Source organism: Vidua macroura, chromosome 6, assembly GCF_024509145.1.
Source record: "Vidua macroura isolate BioBank_ID:100142 chromosome 6, ASM2450914v1, whole genome shotgun sequence".
NCBI lineage: Eukaryota > Metazoa > Chordata > Aves > Passeriformes > Viduidae > Vidua > Vidua macroura.
Genome location: NC_071576.1, coordinates 7,387,273 through 7,412,215, shown reverse-complemented (window position 1 = coordinate 7,412,215; position 24,943 = coordinate 7,387,273). Strand labels below are relative to the sequence as shown.

At 42.1% G+C, this 24,943-nt stretch overlaps 1 protein-coding gene across 1 annotated transcript in view; it reads right to left on the bottom strand.

Annotated features, from left to right (window-relative positions):
- BRF1 (BRF1 RNA polymerase III transcription initiation factor subunit) overlaps positions 1 to 24,943 on the bottom strand; it is a 172,241-nt gene that overhangs the window by 44,750 nt on the left and 102,548 nt on the right. The window contains exons 12-14 of the mRNA XM_053979768.1: positions 3,159 to 3,220; positions 1,099 to 1,180; positions 945 to 1,000 (exon numbers count right to left, since the gene is read on the bottom strand). Of these exons, the coding sequence (XP_053835743.1) occupies positions 945 to 1,000; positions 1,099 to 1,180; positions 3,159 to 3,220 (200 nt within the window). The remainder of the gene's footprint in view (positions 1 to 944; positions 1,001 to 1,098; positions 1,181 to 3,158; positions 3,221 to 24,943) is intronic.

Sequence of the window (24,943 nt, the reverse complement as noted above, 5' to 3'; positions counted from 1 at the left end):
GGAAAGCACCATATTAATCAAGTTCTACTCGAGCTGTCAGAAACAATAAAAGGTTAGAGAAAAACTCCTGTGTTGTCCGAACAAAAAAGTGGGTGTTTGGGCTACTTGGCAGTGCCAACGAGTTATACAATTTTGAAAATTGCTGGTAAACTGCCACGTCTGCATAAACGCAGGATGAATGAGAAACTCTGAAGTATAAAACAGTGTTTCATTGTCTGGTTTTGTTTTTATTGTTGAAATACCTAGGGGAAGCAGGAAACTCTGCCTTTCGCATTAGTCGGAAAAAAAGATAGAGGATATACACGCTAAAAACTAACATGGTTTTAGCTGCATGTGGAAGATTTGAGTTGTCACTTGCTCAATTACACCAAATACTAATGCTGTAAATCGTGAATATACAGCCAATTAGGCTGCTTTAAACTGCTAAACATGGAGACAGGACATGCCATTTGTTAACATAACCATTGCATTCTTCATGAAAGGTAGAACAAAATACCCCTTCAAGTGACTGTAACAAGGATCTGTTCAGTTCTTCATAAAGAAATCATTATTGTAAGAGCAAAGAAAGCTACTGAAGTTATGGCAAGTACAAACAAATTCCCCATGCACACGTTAAAAAAAATCAGACGTCTTAAAACCTGTATTTTAATAAGCAAGCAATTAGAACAGCAATCATAAATGCAAAGAGCTAGCTCTGACTTTGACATGCACAGAATTTTCACATAATAGCAATTTAAAATAAAAGTTTGGGCAAGAAAGTGTTTTACTCACCACCTAAAAAAATACAGCCTTGCAATTCAGTAACAGCTAGATGTACTGTAGCTTTTGCTCCTTTAGTGGTGACCTGTACCATTATGCCCATACATCTACATGGAGCTGATCAGCAGATATAATGAATTTCCAGGACATTTTCAAACAGACACAATTAACAGTTAATTTAATACCTTGTGCTCCTTATAAATGCCAAGTTCTTTCTCTTTTGCTATTCTTGCTTCCTTTTCTGAAAGATGACAAAAGGGTAACCAGCATGAAAATTACACAAGACTGCGTATTTCAGCAACACCAGCCAAAAGGCAAATTTCAGTCCTACATATTTACCTTTTTGTTCTTTCAAATAATCTGCATTTTCTTTCATCCATAGCTCTGTTTTTATCTTAGCTTCAGCTTCATTAAGTATATACTAAAAGAGAAAACAAATTTATCTGCTTTCAGAAATCAAATTGAAAACCACAGAGCAAAACTGAACTGAAAAACCACTAGCAAGGTCATTTCATATTCCATTTTAAAAAATACATTAAAAGAAAACATGAGTGACATAAGACAATCAGAGAGTATTTCTAGTAACATCTGAAGCTGGAACAAGCAATAACCTGTTTATAAAAAACACTGCTTGGTTTCCAAACTATGATGAAGTGACCTACATGGTCTGTTAATTAAACAAAAATGATCCTGGGTTTATGATCTTTTTCAGATGATACAAGAGGTTATCATGACAACGTGGTTGTCTGCAAGTAATTCTGTGTGTTGATGGTGGTCTGTAATTCAAAACAGGATGGCAACCATTGCCCTGTGCGACCAAAACAAAAACATGTGTCTTCTGGGTAGGTTTCTGTGAAGCTTTACACAGAGATTATTAGTTCAATGGCCACATCTGTGTGAAGGAAAGCAGCTCAGATTGCTGGAGCTTTAGCCCTCTAGATTTCAGACAGCTGGGTTCAGTAAACACATGTAGACGTTCTGCAGTTAACTCCAACTAGTCTCAGTAACCTCTTTAGTGGGAATGGAGCTGTAAAACACATCTAGGACTATTCAGATGAATCACAGAAATAAATAGACAGATAGGTAGCAATTACTTAATTGTAGATGACCTAAATGTAAAAAATAACCCAGTATTTAGCACAATTGCCAATTAAACAAAAGTTCTCTACAGATGATGCTGTTTGGGAGTGAGAAACAGCAGAGTGGAGAAGACAAATGAGGTCATCCATCATGAACAAGACACTTCAGTTTTAAGCAGTGCACCTGAGACTTGCAAAATTATGTTTAAGTGCAAGAAAAGCAATCTGAGGTTTCTCCATCTTTTGGGTCTGAGCATTCAAGATTTTCTCCAAAGTAAGATGTACATCTAGGATTTCAATATCCATATAATATATCCAATATATATCCAATATATATCCAAATAATCCAAATCAAATGAAACTAATGCAGGGAGGAGTCCTTCCTCCAAGGGCTAAGCAGGAGAGCAAATGGCTGTGCAAGTCCTGGTTTATCAGACCAATATTTTCACTCTTTCATCTGCTTCTATTAAAAGTCGGCCATAACAGTAAAATCCACTTATCCCTAGCTCAGTTATTCATCTCTCTTAGGCTTTAAGAGATTTCATAATCTTGGACTTACAATATTACACTCTATTGCCACAGAAATGAACATGAAGTCATAAAAGCAGACTTATGACCTCATCACAGAGCCTAGGAAGAATAGAAAATGTGTTCTTCCCCTGTGATTGTTTTAATTATGGACTGGCTATGGTGAAAAACCTCAGCCTTCCTGCTCCCTCCATTCAATGTCTGCTCAGATCGTGAGACTCTAATGCCCAGCCTAGCAAATCCCACCTCACAGCTACGTTTTGGAGATCAGTAATTCCTGTGCAACCTCATCAGTCTCAGTGATTTTGTACCCCAAAATGAGTTTTTAGCACTGGCATTATCTGTTCAAATGACACTGTAAACCAGGGTGGCAGCTGGAGAGGACATCAGGCTCAGAGAGCTGGACTGTGGCGTGTCCAAGTGCTGACCAGCTGTGTGGCCTCCAACGAGCCCTTTTCCCCAGCCATGGGTCTGTCCCACTCAGTCTGTATGTTAAATGGTATTTTTTGCTGCCACACAAATAAAAATAAATCCAGAAAACATAATTATTTCAGCATGTTAAAAGCAAGCAGCAGCAGCCTCATAAACATATATGTAACTTGGGCAAGGAACACCAAATTCACAGGTTTGCATGAACATTAGATTTCAGATCACTGAAATTGCTCAAAGCTCTCTATAGATCAGAGAGAAGAGGCAGTTGCAGAGAGGATAAACCAGGTAAAAACCATTTTGTTTTTCTAAGATATCCAGACAACCAGGATAAGACACACCAGGGACAACAGGGCACCTTACCCGATCTATTTCACTGTCGTCGATTCCACTCAGATCTAATTCTCCATCCCCTGTATTCTCACCTAGAGAAAAGAACACATTTTAATCAGCCCATATGTTTGTCCAATACCTATTGCAACGTAAGTACTGCAGCAATGTAACACTTTAGGACTGTCCTTCAGAGATTTGCATCCTTCTGCCTTCATCCAGGTGGTTTAATGTGTTGCTGAGTATTTTCAATGCAGAACTTCATGCACAGAAATTCACCACATTGGATTAATTTAAAATTCAGGAACCATTAATTTAAAATTCAGTCTTCATCACTACTAAAAATCTGCCAGAGACTTCCAGTCGCCTTTTTTTCCACCCATTTTAATTTACAGCCACAAATGTTCAGCAGGAAGCTGGGGAAATCATTTCAAAAAGATGACCACTTTTCTTTCATCATAACAAAAATTTCTCTGTTGGAGCATATAGGTCAGTAATTTATCTGTAAATTATGACTTAGAAAATATTTTCTATTTTCAGGGAAGCAGCACAGACCGCTGCTGAGTTACACCATGGCTTTCTTCTTGACTTTCTATAATTACAATTTCAGTGCAATTTTGCTAGTTTGATAGTTATTAAGACTTCTGAAAACAAATTTTCAAATATTCCATCCATTAAAAAGCATAACAGCACAGAACTGAGGCTTAATTTGGGACTGGAACAGCATACAGCTGCAAAACCTGATTTTCCACATCACATTAAAGAACTATAGTAATACACTATTAATGTAGTCCAGGTAGAGAAGAAAACAAATTATTTAACAAAGACTTATGCTGGGGAATGAAGCAATCATCTTGGTCATCTCCATTACATCTAATAAAGATCAAACAAGGGATGATCTCATTAGTTCACTTGCAGAAAAATATAAGCAAATTAAGTTTCAACAATCAACAATAACAAATTAAAACCAAAGTGGTGCAGAACAGCTTGACATGTCCACAGCTCCCACTCCCCAGTACTGGGCATGTGCCTCCCCACAAACCAAGATATTTGAATGCATGATTCCCCAGCCTGGTGCTCCTGCACAGTGCTGGACCAGCAGAGGGTGATGCCACGATCCCATGGCAGATCATGGCAACCAGATGGTAAAGTCAAGCAAAGCTTGGAATTAAGAGCATCCCCAGAAGATGAAACAATTATATGCTTGGCAAAAGTCAGGGGTTTAAACCAGTTGCCTGAAATATGTGAAATAACAGGGCTGGGAATCCAACCAACACACCTGGTTAGGAATAAAGTCTGAGCTTCCTGGGGAGGTGCAAAGGGTATGGCTGCTCAACTCAACAGACATTCCCTGGGATCAGCCACTGAGCACTCACAAATGTCTTTTCAAAATCCACCTTAACCAACAGAAAGTTTTATACTTTCCACCCCAAGTCACAAGCAAAATGAGATTTAACCCCCCAAAAACGTCCCGTCACAAAGAACAGCATAGAACCACAGAATGGTTTGAGTTCAAAGTGACTTTAAAGATCATCTTGTTCCAACTCCCAGCCATGGGCAGGGACACCTTCCACCAGACCAGGTTGCTCAAAGCCCCATCCAACCTGGCTTTGAACACTTCCACGAATGGGGCATCCACAATTTCTCCAGGCAACATATTCCAGTGTCTCATCATCTTCACAGTAAACAATTTCTTTTTAATACTCAGCCTAAACCTTCTATCAGTTTGAAGCCATTCCCCATTGTCCAGTCACTCCATGCCCTTGTTAAAGTTCTCTCTCCAGCTCTTTTGTAGCTCTTTAAGGTACTGAAAGGCTGGAGATGGGTCACCCTGAAGCCTTCTCCAGGCTCAATAATTTCAGTTTTCTCAGCCCCTTCTCATAGCAGAGGTGCTCCAGTCCTCCATAACACTACGGTTTGATTTTTTTTTTCCTGAGATTATCTCATAAAAGTAATATCAGGTTTACCAGTTCAGAAAATGTGGTGCTAATTTGACCAAAAAGGCTTTAAAGAACATTTTTCACTGTCACTACATTTATAAAGTAATTGCATTAGTCTCAGGCACCAGATTTACTTTACAACCCCTTTTCCCCAAAATACTTTAGAAGTGCAGAAGAATTTATAATAACTACATAATTGATCAGTACATATGTTTTTCTTCTGGTCTGATCTCTGCACAGTGCAGTAAGAGCAGAACTGTCTGCACCAGTGCCAGCAGCTCCTCATGCAGGCACCCTGCTACCAGCCAGGACATGGCCAAGCACTCCCTGGCTTCAGGATGGGGAGGAAAAGCAAGGTGACTAAATACATAATGCAACTGACTGATATTTTTTTAGCAAAGCAAAATCATTCAAAGCATGGAGAGGAATCACCCAAGGGATTGCAGGGTATTCTTCAAGACAGTACTGTACATCTCTCCTGCTGGAACCGAGACAGAAACTTCCAGTGAGCAAAATGGCTGAATTTTCACCAAGGAAAGGCGCAAATACTGTAGCCCAGTGTCTGAGACACCTTCCCAGGAGCTGGTCTACCTGGGTCCAAGAAGTGTTCCATCACATAAAATAAAACATCTCAACAGCAGAGTGCAAGGGGAGTGCAGACCAGGATTACCTGGCTCCTAGGTTGGAAGGAGTTCATACAAAAATGGGACTTGAACTGGGTCTCCCATAACCACCAAGTTGTAGGACAGAAGGGGGGGATGGCCTCCACGTTAAATGCATTATCTACCCCTTGTTTCCTCAAGGGGAGGATAGTTTCTTAGGGAGAAAAACCCCAAATTTTCAATTTGGTTTACCTGCATGAAAAAAGGATTTATTTTTCTTCACTATTCATTGTACCAGATAAACTAAATCGGCCACTGTCAACACAGGCTTGGAATTATCAACAGAGAAAAATGGAGCCAACCTTGAAAATCACTAGTAAATTCTGAAAATCATAGGTTAGAAAACCAAAACTTGGAAGTGGTGATGGACATACTCACTGTTTAACTTTACATAAAATTGATCCCAATATTTATTGTAGTAAAAAACGCCAAAGCATCTTAAAAACAATAAAAGTATCCCACTGAAATGAAGCTGTCACTGCTTTTCATCATTATACACCTTGCTCCTCCTATACCCCGATATATTTTTGGATCAGAGGTTTAAAATTTAATATGTCACAGTACAGTAGGTGCCTGTTTTCTTATATAGCCCTAACATGCCAGACTGAAAACGATGCAATTTCAGGCACCATGAGCAATTTCACTTGTCATTTTAAATATAACTTGTTAGTGAATTAGGTGCCAGTTTTTCTCATTGGATCAATTAGCAACAGGGACAGAAAACTCATTCTCCAACTGTTAAATTGCAGAGAAGAATCCAGAAGCAAGTTACATGTAATAAGCATTTCTTAGACCCCTGTAACAGCAGCAGAGGGAGTAATTGCAGGATATCCCTCTGCCTGCAAATCTTCCTTTTTCCTGCCATGGCGATAGGCATTCATTAAATGAGTTTTTCAGAAGCGAAGGTGCCTTCAAATCCCTAGTTCAATGCTTTCACTGAGAAAAAAAATGTTTCATTACAGACTGCCACTTCAAAATAAAACACATCCATTTTGGCATGAAAATTTCCATGGCAATAGTTTCCAACAGGAGTAGACCCTACCAGCCACAAATATTTGTCTGCTTGATGCTACATGGCTCACTGCAGGGCATGGAAAGCAAACCCATTGCTTTTATATATACCAGAAAGATCTTCCTAGCTGCTAAACTTTTCAAAGTGATTTCTAAATTATCATTTTCTCTTTTAATAAAAGGGTCGAAATGAAATGTTCGACGAAATAAAAACACAGATGTGGCCAACATCTGGTCCAGCCTCTTAAGAGCTTATTTAAAAGCAGTAGCATCACGTGGCACAGCTCTGAGACATCACAGATTTCTTCTGTTAAGAAAAACAACCACTGTACTGCAGGGCACAGGCAAAAAATAAGTTGGGCATTAAGAACAACAACACTCCTCCCCTTCCCTCCAAATCCAGTTGTTAAATGAAAGGATCACCAGGAAGAGCTTAGAGCAAGGACCAGCCTACTCCATCCTCACCCAACACCTCTGTAGCAAGTGGAGGAGGATGGGCACTTCAAGAGCTTTCCATCAAGGTACTGAATCAGCTACATTCATATTACCTAAAACCATCAATCATCCAGCAAGCTCCCCAAAAATTTAAAAATAAACTCCCCCCCAAAGCCCTCCCTTTACAGCCTTCTAACATCTTTCCAACCAATTCCAGTAGACATGAGGGCTACAATCAGACACTGGGGATTAGGTCTGTAAACCTGTAGGATTATTTACTGTTCTTGTCATTACTAAATACACACTAAATCGTCTTCTAACACACCCTCTGCCCCTCTCCCTACCTCTGTGCAGCCAGTTAAATGTATACACAGTGCACTATTATGGGGATTTATTACAGAAGAATCATTCCACCCAATGTATTTTAAACCCTACATTTTTAAAAATTGCCACGTGAAGAATACGTTTTTCTGTTTCTATTACAGGAGGCAGCACTATTTATTGCTCTGCCCAGATAAGAGGATTTCCTTACAGACAGAAATGGAGGCTGAACACTTCCCAGGAAATCCTCTAGAGCAGATATAATAGAAAGGCACTTGGTCCTCTGGTCCTATGCAGCAAATACATCCTTCACCACACCAATTCATAGCAAAGAGTTTAAACAAAGAACCTTTCCACCTATTTGGCACAACACCAGACACTAAGCACCTCCAGTATTCCAGAAATACTTTGGAGCTAGAGCACGACAAAATCTGAAAAGAGTTGGGAGATACATTTTCAGCTACAAAAATCCTTATGCAACAAACCAAACAACCTGAGGCTGGGGCAGCAGAAACACTGGGATTGATTGCTGCTCTCCAGGGAGGGATTAAATCCAATGGGAGCCACAAAAAGCTCCCGCAGACCATCGAAGGGACCCAGTGGGCAGAAATGCTTTAACATCTCAAATTGATGAGCGACGCCGGTGCCACTTTGGGGAGTGCGAAGGGAAGGCAGTGGCTTAGAGACAAAAAAGGAACTGCACAACCACACCAGGATATAATTGATTAGCTGATCAGAACCCATCTGGAGGGGGAGATAACTGATTTACCAGAGGGAGTGAAGGGAACAGTCATTAAGGATGGGTAACCGGGAGGGGAGCGGCGCCGGGCAGACACAGTGCCGTGGTGATCGTGCTGCAGGGACCGGGCAGGGAAGAGAAATGGATGTGAAAACGCTGCAGCAGCAGCAGCAGCACAGGATGAAGTACAAGGATCAATGGGTGTGCAAAGGAACACACCACACATCAAGGCGTGAGCGGATTCTGTGGGGCCATGTGGGCAGAGAACACTGAGTTTCACTAACACAGGGCAGGAGTTTCCCTCCAGAGCAGACTGGGAGGGAATCCTGGCTGTTTTAAGCTGCTGCCAGCCCCACTGCTCCAGGTAAGGCGCCTCTTTGTGCAATCCCAGCCCACCCTACCATGCTCCCATCCCACAGCATGCACCCTGCAGCTGCCAAGGGCTCCAGTTCCCCCAGCTCACCTTCGGCAGCGCAATCACGTGCTGTCACAGAAGAAGTACTCCACAAAAACAAAACGTAAGGGCAGAGCAAAATTAATTGCACTTGCTGACGAAATAAGGTCACAAAACACTACATGTATGCTCATATTTAAGAGAAAATGTTTTTCACTTTATTGTACCCGGAGACACCTTGAAAATTACAGCCTACTCCTTCACAGTGCCAAATCAACACCAGGATTTAGGTCTGGTGGTGTACGGAGCACACGAGGCCATGCACACAGCATAAAGACAAATGAAGTCTGTCACTTTATTATTTCCTTCTGCCAAGGCAAGGTTAAGGGGTCCTCTCCAGCCAAAGCCAAGTTTCCAGCCTGCTAGTTCCTCAGAGAAAGCAAACACATCACAGCACACAGAGCGAGGCCCCATCTTCCCAGAAGCATTCATTCCTGCCCACGAGGGATGGTGGGGAGCGCTGCCGGCTGGCACCGCGCTGCCCGGCAGTGCCAGGGCACACAGCCCTGCCTCTGCAAGGTGCCCACTGGCCAGCTCCTCACACTGGGACCGTAAGAAGAAAGCCCAAAATGGTGCAAATGAAAGGCAAAGAGGGAAAAGGCACAATTTAATAAAAAAACCCAAGGAATTCCACATACTATTGCAGCTGTGCAAGGTCAGCCTGTACAAAAGCTGGGATGTCCAAGCTCATCAGCTATTTCCTCACTCCTCTCTACTGAAAATAGGACTTTCTCACAAATCAAAGCGGAGTAACAGCTAGGGCCAGCCCTGTCTGGTTTGCAGGCACTGCACTGGGCTCATCTGCTGTAAGCAGAAGATTTTCCTCCAACATTGGGCCCTAATGCAGCACTGGACTAGAAACCCATCTTTATTAAGTGCCTGCTTCCATTTCCCCACACTGAGACTCAAGCTGCAGATGCTCTGTCTGTCCTGCACAGCTGAGTGACACCCGACAGCCTTCCCCTATCAGCCACCTTCCTACGGCGGTCTCAGAACCATTACCCTGTCACAGGAATGGAATTTCAGATTTCTGTGCTTAATGATATATGGGAATAAATTATGAGGAAAGCTTTTTCCTGCAGTCAATCACTCTCACAGAACTTTTATTAGATAGTGAACATATTTTTTATAAATTAAATTTCAATTTTGAAAAAAAGAGCACCTAACCAGCAACCCTGCTGCTTTCCTGAGAGCACATCCATACTGAAACAAATGCTATTGTTTCACCTCAAAGTCCATGGAGGACTAAGGAAACCACATCCTCATATTTTATATCCAGTTAGAGGTTATACCACTTGTCTAACAGACATGGAAACTTCTTAACTTGAACTTAATGCTTCGAAGAAACAGTTAATCTCTCCATTCTTTCCAGAAATCCTCCCTGCAATATGTATTTTTTCAAAGCAGGTAGTACAAAACCAGTCCAGCAATAAACAAAATCCTTCTGATTATGAAGAATTTTCTTTGAAAAGGTAAGCTCATGTTCATTGAACTACATAGCAACATAAAAAGCCTTTAAGAAAAAAACCCTTTCAATCTCCCAAAATAAATACAGCTTAAAATGAGGCTTTTGAACAGAAGAACACCTTGACACTGTCCTCAAAACCAGCAGCAGATGTTCTTCTTCTGGAATAATGTTCATGTTCCCCCAACACCTTTGGAAAACAATGAAAAAGAGCATGGTTTGTGCAGCCTACTTGTTGCAACCTGTCGTTCTCATCTGAGCTCGCAACCCCGCTGCCATGACTGAGTGCTCAGAGAACAGCAGCTCTGAACAGTATTCAAAAGAATTCAAAAGAATTATCTTTTGCTGATGGAACCAATAACCAATAATCAAACTGACCAATACTCACCCAGAAACACACTACCTAACTACCACAAATGACATTTTTCAGTGCCAAACTCTGGAAACTGTAAGAGCTCCCATGCACAGACATAACTCTTCTCCAGCCTGTGATTTCTGCACCCAGCAGTGCCAAGAACGACCATGGCACTAGTGCCAAAAGTGCCACACACTCACACCTCAGCCTACATTCATACATCCACCCCCTCCTGCCTGAACAGTTCTGGACTTAAAACTTTTTAAAATGAGAACTATAGAGACAGATTTCCCCTGCTTATTGTGCTTTTCCAGCCGATCACCAATTCCCTGCTGTATTTTCCTCCTTTGCCTTTTATGCTGTTCTTGGCATCTTTTCTCCCCTTTCCCTTCCCCCAGCCTCCGTTTTTTTTTTGGTGCCTTCTGGCCTGTATTTTCTGCATTTTTTTAAAATCTGTGCAGGGGGATCCAAGAGTAACAGTTTATACAAAGGGAGAGACCAAGGAGAAGAACTGACCAGCATCTCAATCAGCTCCCCTCTCCAAACCCCACAAGGGCAGAGCGCTGCCGTTATCTCTGGCAGAGGGCGAGGGCAGTCCAACACCCTGGAGAGCCGACAGCAAAAGCAGCCAGGCTCAGATCCCACTCCAGCTCGCCCTCCCCATTCTGACAGACCACTATGTAAAACAGCAAGAGCACTTTACACCCGAGCCAGCCACAAAGGGAACAGCTGGCTTCATGTTTAAGTGCTGAAGCATCATTTCTGTAACTCGCCAGGTCTTGCTGTGGGCACTAAATGCTCTGCTGTCCGTCCCTGCAAGCCCAGGATCCTTGTCTGGCCAGCACTCAGCCACCCCAGCATATGTTTGGTTGAGAAGTAAATCTCCTCCTGTAACCCCCCACATCAAGTAAAACACAATGGTGAGCTCTGCACTACAGAGAACTTAAAAGCAAATCCTAGAATTCTGCTTGGACTATTATAGTTTGTTGTTTTTTTTTTTTTTTTTTCCTTTTAATTGTAAATCAATTTCTGTTCCACCAGGAAAAAAAAAATTATACAGCCATATAAGTATACAACATACACAACCTGATCTAGTGGGTGGCATCCCAGCCCGTGGAAGGAAGTTGAACTAGATGATCTTTAAGGTCCCTTCAAACACAAACTGCACCAAAGAGCTGCTCTGGGTCAAGAACAGCCTACTAAAATAACTTACCCAGATGAGCAAGAAAATGAAATGAGTTGAACTTTCCACTTATAACTTGCATCTAGTACCACTTACCATCTCTTAGCAAAGGTGTGCTGATTTCTACCCTCTCCTTTGAGGTTCAGAGCTCAGCTATGGTAGATCTGGCTGGTAGACAAGCCACCAGAAGCCACCCAGACCACAGAAATGCTTCAGCTGAAAATTATTAGCATTAAGACAACATCAAAACATAGAGTATGAAATTATATACCCAAGTCTTTATTTAGAGGAAAAAAATCAATTTGTATCCAGGCCATTTACCACACTGTCCGGGCTGGCTGAATGGTGAGAAGCTGTTAACTGAAAGAAAATTATTAGGTAAGAAATTTCTCATTTTGTTACCCAGCTTCTTTCCTTCATTGCTAATGAGAAATAGCAAACAGGGAATTACAGAGATGGGGAGAAGAAAGAGAAGATAAAAAATTATTCTTATTGTTAAATAGAACAACAGACAAGAGAGAAGAAGCTGCCCTATCAAAAGCAAGGTGGGAACCTGGCCCACAGGAAATGGGGCTGGACTCAGAGCAGAGTTCCATGTTGCCATGACCATCAGAGACATGGAGCAGAGAGAAAGGACACATAAGATCCTGACTGGTTCGGTGATCAGGATCACCAGTTGGGGTTTACAGACATGGAGGTAGGAGATACTTGGTTTGAGTTCTTAAAAGGTGTCAGCTACAGAAATGGAGATCTGTGGTGAGAGCGTCAGCCACTATGCAGCAGAGACCTGCAGCCAGCACAGACCATGTTTTAAAATAAAAATTACAGCAGTTGCACTGTTTCTTGTTAGATGAAGTGCTATATTTTTGTCTCTGACTATGCCTAATGGCTGAGAAACATGTAGGTGATAAAAGTACTCCTCTGCAGGAACTCCTCAGGAGGGTGGGCTCCGTCCCTCACCTCCTCCTCCTCTCCCCTGCAATGAGCCTTTTCCCCAATGCACAGCAGACAGAGAAGGATTTTAACATTTTGCCTGCAGCAGCTCTGAGGCCTTGGCATTTGGACAGACTGATCCATAAGCACTGCACAATTAGCATGTGTACTCCATATGCTTGAGATCCATCCATTACAGTGCTGCAATGCCCTCTGACACCACAACTCTCCAAAAGAAGAAAGTTGTGGAGAAGTTCCTGGAGAATAATTTATCTTATCCTCCAGGAACAGTGGAAGAAGGCACTTTTGTGCACAGGAGGTTGTGGTGGAGCTGGAGAAATAACCTTTTCCCAACAAAGCCCAGCAGCATGATTCACCTATAAAGCACGAAGCCGGTTTCAAAGCCAGCCTTTCAAGCTAATGGCTATCAGAAAGGCCAGCCATCTGCTTGTGCAACCTGTCCTTATGATTAATCTCAACATCTGACTTGTATATAAAGTTTATATACTAACAGCACTATACTTCATATGTCATTTTAGCTAAGTTCTGCATTGCTGATTACAGTTTCTCCTCAATCTGGCCATCCTCTCCAGGTTACAGGCACACAAAGGACCCTGCTTAAATGCTGATTAGGTGCACAGCAAAGCAAAGACTTTGGAAAGATTTTACTAAGTCTCAAAAACTTAGTAAGCATTTCAAAGAGCTTACTGGAAAAGACAGGTCCCACATCCACATGTAATTAATTCTTTATTTAAATATATTAGGCCTCTATTTAACACCGTGTTCCAGAGGCAGAAAGTAACAAATCATGTCTCAGTCTGGAAGGACTCATGGCTCTTTCTGCCACGCAGCCATTTTATTGTACAGCATGTGGCATAGTATCAGAGTTGTTCTTTAATTAACTGAATAATGATACTTTCTGTGGAGCTCAATCCAGGTCCTCCATAATACACAGTATTATGGCACCCATTTTCAGGAACATGAGTACATGTCCACAGCCCACTGGGAGAGAGTGATATTCTTTTCTTGTATGAGTTCATTTAAACACATTCAGCACCACAGGTAATACCCATCTCTCTGAAAACAAGAAAGTTTATTTTGAATTAACAAAACCAGAGTTGTCTTCTGAAAATAAGTTCTGGATAACATTTTACTATTTCATTACAAAATCCCACCAGATAATGATTTCAAATTCAGATCTTCTATTATCTATGGAGTGGACATTTATTTATATATTATTTCTTTTATTTCTTTAGGTAAGAATAGATGGATTGTTCCTTATGCTAGTTTTAACTAGGCAAATTCTTTCCACAGCAACCTTTAGCATCATGAACTGTGCAGTGAAATGAGCCCAGGATAATGAGCTGACAGAAGGGACCGGTGAGGGAAGAGCTTGCAAGATGCACAGACAAAAGCCCTGTCTCCTGAAGGAGTAAGATTTTAAATCTTGCTAGCAAGATAAAGCAAAGAATACTAAGTCCAGACAAAACACTCCCATGCAATTCCCTTCACGCCATCAAAACCAACATAAAAATCATTAAATGCTAAAATAAAGCCAAGCAAAGGAACATTTCTGTCAGCAACTGCCAACTGAAATGAATGACCTGGGTTGAAAGCGTTTGCTGATGTAGCTACAAGTTGCCACAAAGGCTTGAGGGTTGGGGCAGCAAACTGGTCTGTGGAACAGCTCAAACCAAGACCGAGGGGTTGAAGCTGGAGCTTTGACACTCAAGGGCCTTTTGGGAGCAGGAGCACCCGCATCCCTCTCTCCAAACTGGGAATAACAGACCCAACATCATGCCAAGTCACTACCTCAGACAGCAGTGGGAAAGAACCCAGGAATTCTGGCCTTTGGCCAAAGGAGGTTTGCAGGTCGATGACAGCACCTTATAGCTCTGACACCACTGGCAGGCACCAGTGGGGCTGTGCCAAGACCTCGGTACCCCGGCACCACCCAGGGAAATCCAGAAAAGGAGCACCCAGAGGCTGTGCCGGAGGCTGCAGAGACACAGATCCCAACATTTGCATCCACAAAACTTTAATTCTCAAGGTGTTTCTCAGCTGCTACCAAGAGACAATTTCACCACGGCAGTGACACTGCAATCAACCAGCTTGGCTGACCGAAATGACGCATCTATCGGCCATAAAAACTTACAGAATACATTATTCTGCATTTTGTCCAAAAGGAGAGGGCAGATTTGAACAATACAAGTCATCTAAATCACAGCCTTAATTGTGCTGGCACTAAAAAAAAAAAAAAAAAAAAAAAAGGAAAAAAGAAAAACAATTCCAGGCTTTTGTGTTAATTTTAGATGTTACATTTTCCTTCACATTGTAGTAAAATCAACATTAGAAATCTTTGGATGAAGCAAAGAAAGTGAGGAAACTTGCCAATTTTTGAAGAATCAACAATTAATGTTATAGCAATTAATTCAGAAGCATAACTACATGATATTATAGGGTTCCCTCTGTGTTCTCTCCAAGTGATTGCTTAAAAAAATTTTGAGCCACAAAATGAAGTAAAAAATGTTCTGTTTATTTTTTTTTTTTCTAAATTACCAGCACTGCAAACTCATGCTGGTATTTGAAAGTCAGTCTGGGCTCTCCTAGTTATACATCCTTATTATCATAAAGATTCCACAATTGGAAATTACTTTTCGTGACACTTAAGCCAAAAAGAAAATAGCTGTATTGCATCTGCAGAAACAAAAGTAGTAAATTGTAATAAACATTCATCTTTGTCACTGGCTCTGCCAACCAATCTGTTCAGCACGAAGGTGCCATTTTTACACAGTTGCTTTATTACTACATAATTATTGATGGATCAGCCAAGTGCTCTCTCAAGGAAAACCAATCTTAAAAACAAGCTTGTTAAAAATTTAAGTGTAAACCTTGGGATAGAAACTAGCAGTTAGGTTTCATCTGATATAAACTTTTAAAGAGGAAAAAAAAAATTGGAGGGACAATTTTGAAAAATGCTACATTTGAGGCAGGCATGAAATTGAAGCAGACAAGAAACTTTAATGTGATAGAAAGAAAGAATTTGGGACATCTGTACTGAGAATAAGCTGTAAGAAGCAAGAGGAATTATCAATCTAGTGATGTGCCAGCTCTCTGCATTTCAATTGCTTCACAGGCCATACCATAAAAATTGTTTGCAATGAAAGAAGCATGAAGCATCCCTAGATTTTATTGCTCCCAGTGATATTTCCCCCATTTATGTGTGTACACCAGTTGTAGCCTTTCAAGTACAACACTGTTTCATATTAGTACCTGTTTAAATTACCTGCCCACAAACATCGTTCGGTGTTCAAAATGCCTCACTATTAAATTTTCTGTTTCAGTCAAAGTACTTCAAGAGTTTCTATCAAGCTTTCAAAGGCAAGGAAGTTTCATGCAGGTTTTCTGAAAGTCAAGATAAAGCAATAAACTTTGAATTTAAAAGGAGGCTTTTTCAGGAGAGAATTTGGCATACCTTTTTGAATTCCCTCCCCACCTTGTTAAACCAAACTTCTTCACTGCTCCCAGATTTCTAACTGTTGCATTTCAGGAGCTGAACTTCCAAGCACCAACCTTACTCTCTAAAAAGACCCTGCATGTAAAGTGACCTTGGGCAAGAGCATACCTGAAATTGCCAATTCCAAGTCACTGATAGATTGTAAAATTTTTCCAGCACTGGAACCTCAGCACAAGCACAAATGCCACTCTCAGCCTCCAAAATACACATTCTTTGCTGCTGCAAAGACATGCTCTGAAATGCTCCTCCAGCCCCAGCTGTACTGGGGGAGCTGGTTGCTTCCCCCACTGTTCCCCTTCCTTCTGCTTCCCCCCCACCTTCCACTGCACCTGCCAAGGTGTCACTCCCTAACACACATCCATCAAAATAACCCTGCCATTAAAAAAGCCCACACAAGCCTGTGACATTTTTGACAGAGCTGGGTGAGGGAGGCAACCATACATGCACTGATGCCAGCAGATAGGAGAGGGATGAGCCAGTAAAGCAAGGCACTTCTTAACCTCAACCAACAGCACCCACAACATCCCAACATATCTGCTCTGTCTTAGACTGGAGGCCAAATGCAAACAGTGCAGCATAAAACAGGGAAAGAACTTGGGACAGGAGCTTTAAGGTAGTCTTGCAGCAGCTACCAAGCCATGAGACACAAAAACAGTGCTCCCACTAAGTGCAAAAAAGTCTGGGTTGAAGTGAGAAGAGAGACTTCATGGAAAAGCAACTTCTCACTGATGTTTTATTTAATGGAAGCCACTGCCAGAATATAATACTGCCACCAGTGACATCATTTCATGTTCATAAGATGCTACTGCGTTTCAATACATGACTTTGATAGTAGTGTGGATCTGCATTTTTCACTTTTAGCTGGAAATTAATAACCATTAAGCATAACTCCCCAAATCAGCCATTTGCCCTGATCCCATGCTAGTGTTAGGGATTTGGTCACAGAGCACTATCTTACTTCCTTCCCATCTGTGAGCACACAGTGGCTTCCACACCATAACTAAATCAAAGCTGGCATGTAAGTAGTGTATTTGCTGAAAAATGGTACCCTTCTGCCCCCTGCACAGCTGTTTACTTCTAGCTTCTGTGCTTATACCTGTCTCAAGAGCCTTGTTCCTTGCTCCAAATTTCTTTCCAGGTACTACTTAACAGCATTATTTACTCACTCTTATTTCATATTCATTCCCTTATTCCTGCTACACAGTTGCAGATATCCAGATCTTTCATAACAGAAAACAATTTCTACATTCTTATGTGTACAAGTGTGTTTCAATATGAGAGCTGAGCCTTACCTTAAAACTGCTAATTTCAAAAATAAAGTATCTTCTGCTTCCTTTCAGCAAAATTTGGCTGCAGAAACTCCCTAGAGGCAATTGTTTGCAATTTTCCCTTAATTTGCAGCTACCCCTCCCTTGGCAGCCTGCCAGCATCTCCTCCTCTGACCGCTTGAGACATTGGCCCAACATAGTCCACCCAAGCCGAGATAAAAGATCACAATTTTTGCTATTAATAACCAACCCAAAGTTGTTCTTATCTGCCCACTTCTTCAGCTCTGCACCACTGCAATTAATGAACACCAAAAACTCTACCCATAATTTTTTCAGCGCTGCTGAATGCATTCTGCTGAGCGCCTATGAAATAAAATTAAATTGAAAAGCTGAAGAGTACAGTAGCCTCATGTTGACAGGTCACTCTGATTCCAGGTCAAAGCAGACTCTATATTTGGCTGCTTTGATTGTAATTGCTTGCAGGATAAAAAATAAATAGCAATTATCTCATTGTCACACAAGGAAAAAAGACCTAATAAATGAACCAATCCTAAAGTAACATTGAAAAACAAATTATTTCAAAAGCAATCAGCAGAAGTAAAATTCAGTTTCCAGGATTGTTTTTAATTGCCAACAGTGTCAACATTAATATTCTTCCTATTGGATAATAAATCCCTCTCAGTTATGAAAGCATTTAGCAAACTAAAAATGTCAAACTACAATTATACAAGGCTAAACTCAGGGCTGTTTTCATCCTGAGTCCACAGTGCCACAGCTGAAATCCCTAATTACAAGGGTCATCTACACAAGTCGCAGTCCAGCCCATGCATCTTGCCTGCTGTGACAGTCCCACAGATTTAAGACCAACAAACAAAACAGATGAAGTGTTTAGGGGTGTGATGAAGTTAATCCTTAAGAGGATATAGGAATTAGTTTTTCAAACTAAATTCAAAGCTACCAAACAAAAGCAAAACAGCACAACTGCTGCATGAAACCATTAAAACCTTGCAGAAGCAGCACTCCATTTAAAGGGTTTACTTCAGTGGATTTTCAGTTTCCAGGTACCGCCTTTACCAGCTGAACCTGTACCACGAGAAAATAAAGTACTAAATGGAGGATTATTTTAGCTTTTTCAGACAAACCCAAGTGGTTGGGATCCACCACAGCACTGCACACAGATTTATCACCCACCGTGTTAAACCCAAAGTAGCTAAGCCTTGCAAATCTCCCAGCGCTGTATTTCCCTCTTCCAAGGCCACGTTTTGTGGCTCCTTGACCTCGGTTAATAAGTCTTTATTCTCAGTAACAACTGGGACCATGGAGACTCCCTGAACTGAACCCAGGCCTCCACTCCTGACATTTCAGATACTGTGATGAATAGCTGGGATAACATCCCCCTCAGCACTCAGCTTTCCCTGCAAACTTAGTGTCCTTTCTGTAGCCGCCGCACATTTCACTTTCCACAGCTCTCTGAAGAAAAATTTTGGTTATCACTTGAGTTTTTTGATGACTTTTCTTCCTTTGTGGCAGAAGGGCAGGGCAGGCATGTCTGTTTCTTCTGCAAAGGGGCCACCCACCAAAATAACTGTGAGCATTACTGGGCTCCAGTTCTGGCAGGTGCATAAAAGGATCAAATAATTCTTATACCAGCAGGGAGTTCTTTTAGCCAGGTTTTCTGAGTGCCTGTGGGTGTCTGAGTCATCACCACCAAACATCACCTCCCCAGTCTTGTTTTAGTCTGCAGTCTATGGGGCTGAGGGTGGTAAAACACTGGAACAGGTTGCCCTGGAAAGGGTGGTGGATGTCCCATGCCTAGCAACATCCAAGGTCAAGTTGGATGGGACTCTGAGCAACCTGATTTTGTTGAAGATGTCCCTGCTCACTGCAGGGGGCTTGGACTAGATGACCTTTAAAGGCTCCTCTCCAACCCAAACCATTCTGTAACTCTATGATTCTATTTTAGCCAAGGTTTAAGAGCAGGATAGTGATTCTTTAGATGGTTACACTTCCACGGATTCCTTAAGAACTGACCCCCAGAAAGACAGGAGAAATTATAAATGCCCCTGAAAGTATCTCCCATGCAGAGAACCAGCATCTTTTCAGATGCCTGGGAGTGCAGAGAGGAGAGAACCTTGAAAAGAAGCCTCAACAGAAGGAAAACCTTAGACTGGCACCCACAAATGCTGAGGCATGTAAGTCAGCCACAGAACACAACCCTCCCTTAGTATTTGGGGAACAGCTGTTTATGCAATTCTGTTATTTAGGTACAGAAAAAAGTCCATTTCTAAAGCCCCAGCTGAGCTTCTCCTCCCTGCTTGCCCAGCTTTGTGCTCCTTAATCCTAAGCCTAGAGCAGGTGACAGCAGACCTGGACTTGCCATCAACACAATGGAAAACAATGGATAAAAAAACCTGCTGGGGCTGGCTGCTTCTCCTTGCTCCACTAAAAAGCAGGATCAATGCCACAGCACACACATGTCAATTATCTCACATGGAACAACACCACAGAGCCCCTTTTCCACACGTCCAACCTCTCCAAGCCAGAGACACAGCCCTGCTGCCACCTCCTTCTCCAAAGAGCCCGTGGCCAGCAGCCAGCCGAAGCAGACAGAGGAAAGAGCAGCTTTTTGCCCTTTCTTCCCTCAAGCAAGGGAGGATGAGGTCTTGAGAGGCTGGTTAGACTCATCAAAGAGCAATGTAAGGCTTTTACACTACTCAGACTGAAAATAAAGCTCATTTTCCACCATGCTTTTATTAGAGAAATTCAAGACAGAAAAGACACTGCAGTCACAACACAGCAGGGAAAAAAAAAATCCAAGCCTGGAAAATCTTTCAGTATTTTAACATTCCCCATTCTAGACCAGAATTTTACCAAACCAACAAACTAGAAAAGAGGAAGGCAAGAAAGATGACAAGAAGGAAAGAGAAAGAGAGAAAGAGAGAAAGAGAGGAAAGAGAGAAAGAGAGAAAAAGAGAAAGAGAGAAAGAGAGAAAGAGAGAAAGAGAGAAAGAGAGAAAGAGAGAAGAGGAGAAGAGAGAATGAGAGAAAGAGAGAAGAGAGAGAAGAGAGAAAGAGGAGAAAGAGAGAAAGAGGGAGAGGGAGAGAAGAGAGAAAGAGAGAAAGAAGGAGAAAGAGAGAAAGAGAGAAAGAGAGAAAGAGAGAAAGAAGAAAGAAAGAAGATGAAAGAAAGAGAAGAAAGAAGAAAGAAAGAAAGAAAGAAGAAGAAAGAAAGAAAGAAAGAAAGAAAGAAAGAAAGAAAGAAAGAAGAAAGAAAGAAAGAAAGAAAGAAAGAAAAAGAAAGAAAGCCTCTCCTCTAGAACAGTTGGGGTAGGAGGGGGATAACAGGACAGCCAGGCTGGTCAGCCAGATGCTAAGGGCCTTTATTCACAGGCAACATAGCCAAGTAAGGTTTAACAGATGGGTCTTCTTCACTTGGCTCAGGAACCTGAACACAAATTTCCAGTATCTTTTACTGACCCCATCACCCATTACTCCAGGGCACTTCTGACAAAAATGACACAAATTTTCCTATAGGGAGTGTCTGTATTGACAACCCAATCCTTTGGAAAATTCCTAAAACAGCCACAAATGCTATAAAAATGTATTCATATGATTCAGCTTATGCTTTCACTCAAATTTATCCCCTTGATGGCTCTAACAAACTGCAGGTCTCTCTCCAAAACCCCTCTCTAAATTTGTTTAAAAATCCTTCAGCCAAACTCTATGATTAGTTTTCATCCCTTAACCTTTCTAGTTACTCAAGGCATGAATATGGAATGAATTTATGGCATTCCTATCCCTTAATGAAATGCAAAGATCCTGCATGAAAAAGCACGCACATAGATTCTGGAGTGAGACATGCACACATAGTACTTGTGTGTGAGTGACATACATAGCCAAGTAAGAAAATCCTGTCATCTGTAATTCACACCCAAGACTTCAGGTATCAAAAAACTGCACTCAAAGCAGCTGGTGGTCTTGTGTTACCGTGCTGGCTGCAGCAAGCTCTTCACATCTCATTAACGGCGCAATGAAGGCTCAATCAGGGATACAGCCTATCAAGACTGCCAAGCACAGGCACACAGAGGCCAGAGGAGAAAGATCAGCCTGTACCAGGGTTTTTATTGTTTAGATCTTGAAATTGGGAAAGAGCTAGTCCTGCCACAGAAAATATTTTCCAGTGAGCAGACAGTACAAGGAGACAAAGAGGAAACCCTCCAAGTGCTTGGAAGGCTGTGCACAAGGAAGGTGGCACCAAGCAGGTCATGCACAGGGCTCGTTTCCACAAGTGGGGCATAAAACCACTGAAGCAATGGGGGTGCTGAAGCCAGAGATCAGAAGAGCAATCAGGACGGGGACACAGACCCTTGCACTGATGACCAAGTGTCCCTTCAATATGTAACACAATTAGCACTAAACTCAGCAGCTTTATTTCTCATGTATGCAGCAATTATTTGTAGTAGGGCTCCCTAATGTTCTCTCTACTGATTATATCATAGAATCAAAGAATAACAGGTTGGAAGAGATATAAAGGATCATCTGGGCCAACTTTTCATAGTCTACACAAGATGGTCCAGCACTCTGTCCAGGCAAATCTTATCAGTGTCCTATTTTGGGGTATCCATCACTTCCCTGGAGAGATTAATCCAAAGGATGATCTCACCATGAAAAACTTTTCTGTCCAATGAAAATCTCACCCTTTACCCCTTGTCTTTTCCATTTGACTCCTTGCACAAAATTAATCTCCATCCTCTCTGTAGCCACCCTTTAAATACTGGAACACGGTGATAAGCCTTTCCTAACACATCTGTTCTCAAGATTGAACAAAGACAGATCTTTTTCTATGTAACATATACATTTATACATTTCCAAATATTTGGCACTGATGTGTGCAGACAAAATCTGAGGAAGAAAGGATGCTGGAAGAAGAAATCAGTACAAAGAGGGATCCAACACCTAACCATTGATGGAGCAACAACAGCACCAGCAGTGGGCCTGCTGCTCACCATCCTGCAATCCATGCTGGGATCCCAGGTGGGGTCAAAAATTCTCCTTGGCACATGCCTGCAAGACCCTCAAGCATCCTTCCATGGCAGCTCAGACCCTGCCAGAAATGTCACATTTCTGCAATCTCCCCTGCCCACAGTGCTGCTGGCACTGGTCATCTGCTGCTGTCAAAAAAAGGAGGAGGGTAGAACACACATGTGTTCTTCCTTGCTGGGTAAGGGAGCTGAATCTGCTCACAGAAGGACTGGTGAAACCCCAAGGCCAGGATGAAGTATGAGGTGGGAGCTGGCAGCTTCAGGAGATGAAATGCAGAAGACAAGAGTAAGACCCAGGTGGATGAGCCCATCCCCACCTCATATCAGATCACCTTTAGCCGTTTTTCACATCCTCCTTGAATAAGAAGCTGAGCAGTGCTGGGACACAGGGACAAGGACCACGATCAATGAGCACTGCCTGCACGGGGTCTTTAACACCCCCAGAAATCAATGGCAATATCCTTCAACCTCAGCCCCTGCCAGATCACGCTTGCAGCAGCAATGGAGGCGTAAATACGAGGAGCAATAAAATGAGCAAAGTGCTAATTGTGAAGCTTTCCCATGTATTCTCTGTGAAGCAGGAGTGAATGCTGGGTGCCTGAGCAGGCACAAGATGGTACTTGCACGGCGACTGCTCACTGCTAAAGCCGCTTGCTTTCTTGGGGACGTGCAGGAGCACGTTACCACCCACCGCACACACATTACTTGAAACTACCGCCCTGAATGACTGCATGCGAATTTTGAACTGAAACAAAACCTAAATTGGGTCTCAAACCTTACCTAGGTTATGAAGGGGAAGTTATATAAAGTAATTAGGTAATTTACACCCTATATTTTACCTTTATCTCTGCTATTATCAGACCTTCTCCACTTTTTCTTCATGTGGCAAGAGATGAACTGGCAGAGTATAGCCCCAGTGTGGGAAGGACAAGGGACAGCCAGCAAACAGCAAAATTACACAAACACCAAGAAAGATTATAAAATATTTGAAATGGTACAAAATAAAAAATAAATTGCAGAGAGAAATTTCACACCAAAGGGTGTTATCTCTTGAGAACAAGCTCCATGATATTTGATTGTGATAGTCTCCTAGAAGAAATGGTGCACTTTTTTTGGAGAATCAGAAAGACCATGTAGAGTGTGGAGAGGATGCTGGGATGCTGCATGGCCAGGAAAATGGACAGACTGATGTACCCAGACTCCATCTCTGAAACTGAGATCTCACCATAAAGCACTTTTATCATGAAGAATAGGAGACAAATAGTTTGCAAAGACTCAAACAGTTTTCAGCTCAAAGTCTCTGCAAATTAATACCAGTCAAATGCAGTGTTTATTCTAGGCACTTTACTGCTTCAGACTCATTAACCTGGTACCTTACATGCTGTCTTTGTAATGCAAATTTGTTAAAATACTGTGCTTTTCATAAAACATTCATACAGACAAGCTCACACTGCACAAATACCAATTGTAAGTGGAGCAAAAATACACTTACTTTTTCCTAATATTTCAGCTCTGCACCTAAGTCTTATCCACATCAGCAGTTTGTGAGAAACCTGCTGCTGCTGCTGCTGCCACTGTAGCACAAAGGTAAAGATTTCCCCAAAGCAGCTGATGTAGACAATTATAAACTGAATTACCACATGCCAAAGCCAAATGAAAGGACTTTGTAGAAGGTACCTGCAGCAGAGGTTTTTTGAGGAAGAGAGATCATTACAGAGAGGAGGAGAGACACCCTGCACTTAAGGAGCCAAACATTGCACATACTGCAACCTGTTTGCTGAGCTCCTATTTAGGAGCCCCCCTGCCCTGTCTGCAGCACATCAGCACAGGAGTTTGCTGCGCATCCTCATGCAGCACCAGGCACGCTGCTTCCAGCTGCTGAACTGGCTGGACATGATTCACCCACCCAACAACACGAGGAGCCCAGCAGGAGACACAAAATCATCTCCATAAGATCTCTAGCCCAGCTTGACCCACACAACAAGAGATGACTCAGGGCTGGAGAGGGCTGAGGGAAGGAAAAGGTTCCTGATTTACACCTTACACAGCTGTGGAGAAGGACCAAAACATCACCTTCAGGGTTCAGTGCTACGACAGCACTCTCCCTCCTCCAGTGGACTTAGATTTTGGAACATGAGCTACCACAGCAAAGCCGTGGCCAGCTGCAATTCACAATATAAACTGCACTAAACCAAATTCAAATACACAGGATAAACCCAGGAAATTTTGTGAGCTTTTCTTCCTCCCTCCATGCTTAGCAACTACTTTTGTTTCAAGACAATCTACAACTGTGCTATCTCAATTTAAACTCTGAGCAACTGCTCTCATCCTGCATTTAGTTTTGAAAACTGTCATTTCTTTTTCAGGCCTGAAAAAGGGCCCACAAACCTGGAAAATATCTAGGTTTTATAACTGTACCAGTTGGTCTGACAGAACAAAAATACTACCTTCCCAGACTTCCCAGAGCTATGAGCAGAACTCAACAACATTGCC